Consider the following 7803-nt stretch of genomic DNA (forward strand, 5'->3'; position numbering starts at 1 on the left):
GTTTCAGTACTTTTGTCATGTCAAATATTTCAGTAATTAAGATCTAATGACGTCATATTTTGGAAAGTTTGATATAATATATTGATGTCATATATTTTAGTAATTATACTCTGGTGACTCATGATAATTATATATTTCAGTAATTATAATCTGATGACTCGATGCTGGAGTGAGGACCAACATGACCGGCCAAAATTTGTGGAGCTCCAGAACATGTATCAACGTTTCATGAATGGCGAGCCTAATGATAATGACTATAGTAATTATTCAAGATATACAGATTAGGTACTTTAAATTAAACACACATATATATGGCCAGAACGCAAAGACATAAAAACATTTGGTTTTTTTGTTTTGTTGGGTTTTTTTTTGGGGGGGGGGGTACTTAAACATACATTATGCAAGAGCTAAATCTGCCTATTGCAGGTCTTTCCCTAACTCTGAAATTAATTAACTTATCCAAACCATAATCAACTCGCGATGCCATCTTATGTGTCTGATTTTCTCTGGATTTGAATCCGATCTACTGCTCAACGCTCATTGATGATTAAAAATCGAGACTATGTTTTTTTTATTATTGTACCGACTTTAGTAATGATGATCGAGAATAGACTTAAAATTCAAAAGCAAAATATCTCGGTTAAGAGTGGAGTAATTGGACTGAAATTTTCAACATATTCTATTTACATTATCGATTTTTTAAAACTATTTTAGCGAGAACAGTCAACTCTTTATCTTATCTCCCATAATGCCTCTTCAACTTAATTATCGTTCTTTAGTTTGTTTTAGTTCTTGCGGTAAATTATAATATCAATATTTTCATTTAGATATAAATTTAGCCCAATCAACAATGTGTTATTGAGACTATTTTAACCGGTGATTAGTTTAAATATTTTAGATAGTCGTTATCTACAGTTTAATATAGGCTATGCTTGTTCCCTATCCCTATTCAGATATAAATCTGAATAAAAATATTGTTTATAAAAAACGACCCCCACCCGGCTTCATATTTATCCCGTCTTTATTAGCCCAGTCGGAGCAGAACACTAGGACGTTAAACCCCATTTGATTTTATATATTTGAACTCAGAACATATTACTGATGCGTTTCTCGTCTGTGGATATATGTATGTTTGTGTTCAGGTGTTAGAAGACGGCGATACTATTTTCTATGGTCGGTAAAATACTAATCTCTCTCTCTCTCTCTCTCTCTCTCTCTCTCACTCATATTAGCACAGTCAGTGTATTAAAGTAGGTCGTTAAACCTCATTTCATTTTATTTTAGCTTGCATAAGAATATATTATATATATTATATATTTTATCGTTTTTTGTATATCAAGCTTTTTATATTTGGATTCTATTGTTGTAGCATGATAACATGTTTGCTTGTTTGTTCCTGGAATTGTAGAAATTGTTGGTCAAAGCACGCGAACGAATTCTGAAGAATTATAGCTGCTATACGCCATAATGTCTAAAAGGACTGGACTATATTGTAGAAAGTTTTACGACTTGATGATCTTTATTTGTTATAAATTAGCCATTTATATAGGACTACTGTCGTCTGCGTTCATGCTTTGTATTTTTGTATGAAATAAACTTTTTTTATATTACTGAACTGTTTACTTATGGCGGGGGTTGAAATGGAAATTCAGTTAGTCTTCTTCGATTCTAGATAAGAGAGTCAACAAAATTAGAATGCTAAAAGGGTGAAAGGGGAAAAAGAGCGAATTGCTACAAATAGGAGCATTGCCCTCTATTACTAGTCTTACTCCATTATTATTAAATTATAAAAATGGAGTTATTTCCCCTTCCCCAGCAGTATCGAAATAATTTCTCTCTGTTGTGAATAGAGCTCGGCTCAAAATGGAGACTTTCATCAAAGAGCTTTCTGTGAATAAGAGCGGATTCAGGAAACTTTTGAAAGGGTCGATTAGGGATGGGGCGGAGAGGCATGGGCGGGGGGGGGGGGGGGTCATTTAAGCACACTTTCCTGTGCGTCAAAGTTTGTTCACCTCGCCCATCGTTAAATATTTAGATGTTGGGTTGGCGGAATGGCCGCTGTCCCGGGCAAAATGTCTCTTTTAGTACACTACATGACAAAAGCATGATGTAAACTTGTCCTCATTAGCCCAGTCGGTGTAGAAGAAAAGCTTAGTGAAAGTCCACAATGGAGTTTATGTTATTTACTAGCTTCGATGAAAGACCACCTCGAGTATTTATAGAAGAACGATATCATGCTCATGGCATGTGTGATCTTAAAATCGACAAAGAATAAGTAACATGTGACTAGAATAGATGAGACAATAATTAAATCCTTGAGTGATACATTAGGGAACTTAACAAAACAACTGGCGTCCCCAATAATACATGAATAAAGGCCCCGGTTTGTACAGAAGCCAAGAATACACACATAGAAGGCGTACTGTTTGAGAATAATAAATTCAGATTTATATTATATGATATCATATATAGTGTTTAAACTTGAACTATTAAGCCACAATGGGGTCACCACGAGTGACAACTACGTGTAATCATACTCTTCTCAAAAAATATTTTGGGGTTTTCTATAATCGATATCTAAACGCTACAAATACATACCTCGTGGGTTTTCTCCGGGTCCTCCGGTTTCCTCCCACTGCTAAAAACCCCTACGCGCAAGCGAATTATTGAAATAAAATTAAACCATATGTTAGTCCCGAAATGACCTAGTTTGTGTCGAGTGGACGTTAAACCCCCCCCCTCTCTCTCTCTCTCTCTCTCTCTCCAAATACATCAAGACAAGCTTTTGAACTGCTATGTAGCCATTATTTGTGAAATTGTAAATATATTGTATGGCCTCTTGTAAACATCAATAATGGAACTCATCTGTAAATACATATTTTGTTATAAATTAAAATTAATGAACTAAACATAAGATTGTGTATTTAAAAAAGTAATAAAATTAACGACCGTGTACTTATGACTAGTAAACACAGACTAAATATTATTTATAGTTGAAAAGCGTCACAAGGCCATCAGAATAAAGATGTTCACGATCCCATAATGCAGACATAATGTAGACACACCTTTAACAGACTATCAGATATATACAATTACACGTACCCACAACATAGCGTCGAAGATAATAATTTCTATTCATTGGTTGGCCTGGCGGGGTCTGGGGCGTGTGTGTGCCGAGGGGATTCGGTGACGTCCCAGAATTCGGACGATTACCGTGATTCTGTGATCCGAATCTACATTGATTCTGCCACGCATCAAACATTTACCGAAGTCATGCTTTGAATACTTCGCCCTATAGACAGCAACGCCTTCGCAACTGCACAAGACATCATGTAATTGGATTAAGGATGACAGACCACGTGTTGACGAGGGCACACAGCCCCGAATTCATTTTTCAGTTTTCGTCAGTATTTAATCTCAGAATTTATAACTGAAATAACTATTTGATTTTGTCGGATGTTCCAATATCATAGCATGCCACCTTGGTATGCCATTGTGATACACGTTATGCACTTATTTTCTGGTTATTTGTATTCTATAGTATATCGATGGTATGTTCCGAAAAATCATGCCGATTTCTGATGGTATGTTTGCAGCTTGTCTATGGAAGACCAAACTTCAAAGCAATTTTTTTTTTTACAAATCAGAAATTTGTCACATCAGATTTGTAATAATAATGTATCTTTGTTTAATTTCATTGCATTTTAATATAAAGATAAAATTTATTTTAGACATACAACAAATTTACAAATACAAATATTGCAAAACATTTCAACAAAAACATTTCTCGAAATTCATCGAACCGGAACATTACCTGGAATAAGACAACAAGTGAAGAAATAAGAAATAAGAATCAAGGACTATGGATTAAGAACTAATGAAGCGCTATTTCGTCTTCCATAGTGGATGTATCATTGTATTCTTAGGCTGAGCGAATGATGAATAACTATAGAAGCCTATAACTACAATTCATAATTTCTACTTTTCGCCCCTTCAAAACATGAAGAGAGAGAGAGAGAGAGAGAAATGGGGTTTAACGTCCACTCGACACAAACTAGGTCATTTCGGGACTAACATATGGTTTAATTTTATTTCAATAATTCGCTTGCGCGTAGGGGTCTTTAGCAGTGGGAGGAAACCCCTGTTTTTTTTCCTAATTTCTTATTTTATGAATGGCAGTTATAGGCTTCCATAAATAACACATAACGTAACACGTATATACTTTAAACTGTAAACAACAAAATTTTTCTTTCTTTTACTTCCTTGTTGATTGACGGGTGGTTGGTTGTAAGATATTATAGTATATATTATTTATTGAGGGACAGTAACATAAGATTAGCGGCATGGAGGTGAAAGGACTGATTTTGAAATGCCTACCTCTCTTGTTTTTAATCCTGTGTCTATATACAGACAAAGCTCGGTAAGTATAAGTTTAGAAGTTATATATTCAAGTTTGATATGTAATAATATTGATTTGGCGATATTGTACATTATGCAAACAATATCTAGGAACATGAGCTCAAAAGAAACTGGCTGGGCATTCTCAAAGGCCCCAAATTGTCGAACAGTGTCCAAAATAATCTGTGATTAGGCCAAATCAGTAGTTGACGAAATTTTATATATTCTCAAAGGTTAGATTTTGATTAGAATTTTTCGCGAAGTCAATGGGTTCCGTAGGGGGGTCCCAAGGAAAAAGAATGTTCACGAAATACGATAGCCAAGTAAAAGTAGAGCACGAAATGTTTGGTCTTCGGATAATGAATTTCAGTAACTGATATCCAGTCACATCTGTTCTTGTTTTCAGAAGGAATAGAAGCACAGGAAAGGACTAAAAAAGTGTCATCACTACAATGCGAACATCTTTCGGATTAACATTAGAATTAATCATTATTTGTAAATATTCTGTATAAATTTGCAGTATCGCTAGTCATTATTTACTTTTCCGCTTTTTAGGGTTTTTATATTAGTATACTTTCCCACGATAAGGATATTATGGGCCTCGTGCGCCGATCGCTTGGAAGCAGTACTGGATTCAAATGAAGAGAGGCCCTGGATTATTCCACTTATAAGGCTCCTCCCAATAGGCCATCCACATTGTAAATATTTCACTATGTATATAACATGTAATTTTCTGCGATATCACCTCGGTGGAAGCGGACGTTAAATAAAGCTATTTCACACACACAGGCCATCCGCACGACCAGAGGTTAATGAAAGTGTTTATTAGAGTCGAGGATGATGACGGATGCTTAAGACTATTTATGACTGTCAAAAATATTATAACCCCCCCCCCCCACCACGGATCTTGATGCCCTCGGTTTGAGTTTGCCAAACCTATACCTACCAAGTCCATCTAAATTCGTATGTTGTCTTGTAGTACTTCGGATGCGCGTTAGCTATTACATTGCGAAAGAGTGCCACATAGAAAGATCCCCTAAAATGATGATATACATAAATAGATTGCTATTTGTATTTTCAGAAGTGGTTGGTGTTACTATAGAGAGGCGTACGATGAAAGATATTGTACTTGTACACAATACCTCTGTGATCAGGGGTTGAACAGTTGTTTTAATCACAGGTAAATATTAGTACAGAATCATAACAAGTAGGCATGCATGATCTCTTTGTTTGGATAGAAGTCAGTTTGATGTCATATGATTAATTATGTTATGATATTTAGTGGATATATATATATATATATATTAACATTGCTTCATGGACCAAGTCGATGTATAGATAGAGTCCGCTTTTAACTATAACAAACGTAGTCTGCAAAACGTAGTCTATTTTTTAAATCATTATAAGAAGAACGGACAGCTTTTTACCTAAATCTTACATAAGGCATCTATAAGTGACCGACATATTTAACAGTTGTACTATACAATGTATTGTCTATTGTAGCACAAATCAGAAATGTCCTCGATTCTGATTGATTGAAAAGTGTGTTGTCGAATGAACAATACCCCCCCCCCCCCCACACACACTAAATTATCAAGGTGAATTACTGCGTATAAATATAGCAGTGTACTTTTTTCCATTTTTGTGCACAATGATCTTCCCCAACTCACCATTCTTCACTTAATGAGGTGTGTTACGTTTAATTTGATCGGGAGACGTATTCGTCGACATTAACATCAACCGACAAGAATTGGCCGTGGCACTGCAAGAAGAGTGGGTAAGATTGCCCCTAATCGTGATTGGACGGTTGGTTAGGAGCATGCCACGACGAATTGCTGAATGACTGAGGATTGGTGGAGCAATTACTCATTATTATCAAGACAAAAATCAAAAACGTCCATTTTCACTTTTGACGGTGTATCTCCTTGAGAGTGAAATGGGGCCGTCAGATAAGCCGCCCATATGAACTGTTTATGTTCATGTGTAGGCAATTGGCCAGTTATTAACATACACTGGTTACCTCTAATAAAAACAGTAGTGCATTTTCACAGTTTTGTATTGTTTCTGAATATCCCCTACTTCTTTTTGAAGAGTATATTATACGTGCCATCGCTGTAATTAAAATATTAATTATATATTTGATTATAGCTATACATATTAATGCAGTAATTAATGTTTTTAGAACTAAGCACAGAACAGTACGTCGTTGTTGTTCTGGTTACACTGGTGGTGAATGTCAACGTAAGTAGAAGTTTTAAGGCAATGTGAAGTTGGCAATTCTGGATTCACGAATAACGAATAACGAGCAAGCACGTTATTCGGAATTTAGTAGTTAACTGCCGAATCTCGAATAACGTGCTGGCTCGTTATTCGGGATTCGCGAATAACGAATAACGAACCAGCATATTATTCGGGATCCGACCATTTCCTCGTTAACCCCGACCGCAGGTGTAAGTCACTCCTGCTAACTGGACTTGCTGGTCCATGTGTATTTGTCTTGTTCAGTATTAAATAGTTTCAAGGATACTGACAACGGCGTTTACGTATTACTGAAACTGTTCTCATATTATCAGATTATCTACAAAGCGGATTTCGAATGCGTACAGGGTTATAATTTACAAACAGAGGGAGGATCACTTTATCAAAGTAACAAATTGGCTCAAAAATAATTGATTCGATCAATCTTAAGATGCGGCATTTAAAGTTAACATTGTACTAGATTATATTATTAATGTATAATATATATTACTGAGGTATTTGGTCAATGTAGTTTTTGTCAAGTGAACCATTTGGCAGTAGTTATTTTAATCGTATCTGATGAATATAGTTTATACATTGTTAATGTATATTATCTCGTTCAGTAATGTGTTTTATACTTCAACACACAATATACTTGTATTGAACACTAGTCGGCAATTATATAAAGTCGCTAATATTATAGTAGACTACACTTATTACATGTAACTATGAACATGAGTGTGTTTAATATGCACAATGGGTAGACCACGAGTGCATTGAAATGTATTAAAATGTTCGAAGTCTTTGTTATTGTATTGATACAGTATTAAATTACAGTCCATTATCCTGTGCCAAATTCAGCCTTGATTGAGAAACAAACCGGTATAAGTCATGAAATTCAAATTGGGCACTAGTAATAACAATATTCCATATAGGGACAAAATAAATTTATAAAGCTTTATTAACACCCAACATTACCTACACATAATTGTCACAGCTCCAAATAATATAGTCCAGGCAAGATAACATAAGTGCGGGAAGTTGTTACAATAGAAATGCCGACCATAGTTGTCACAGCTCCAAATAATATAGTCCAGGCAAGATAACATAAGTGCGGGCAGCTGTTACAATAGAAATGCCGACCACTGTTTATGGTCGGTCTTGACA

At 35.4% G+C, this 7803-nt stretch overlaps 1 protein-coding gene and 1 long non-coding RNA gene across 2 annotated transcripts in view; both read left to right on the top strand.

The window, feature by feature from the left end:
- The window catches only part of LOC126831943 (uncharacterized), a 28097-nt gene extending 26487 nt beyond the window's left edge, over positions 1-1610 (top strand). Inside the window, exon 23 of the mRNA XM_050562604.2 lies at positions 141-1610. Coding sequence (XP_050418561.2) covers positions 141-285 — 145 coding nt within the window. The 3' untranslated portion in view covers positions 286-1610. The remainder of the gene's footprint in view (positions 1-140) is intronic.
- Positions 1611-4264: 2654 nt separating this feature from the next.
- On the top strand, positions 4265-7780 carry LOC130014374 (uncharacterized). Its single transcript, XR_008789365.1, has 3 exons — positions 4265-4420; positions 5480-5578; positions 6581-7780. It is a non-coding gene; the product is annotated as an uncharacterized LOC130014374 (long non-coding RNA).
- Positions 7781-7803: the final 23 nt, after the last annotated feature.

The sequence above is a fragment of the Patella vulgata genome, chromosome 9 (assembly GCF_932274485.2).
Source record: "Patella vulgata chromosome 9, xgPatVulg1.2, whole genome shotgun sequence".
NCBI classification, from domain to species: Eukaryota; Metazoa; Mollusca; class Gastropoda; family Patellidae; genus Patella; species Patella vulgata.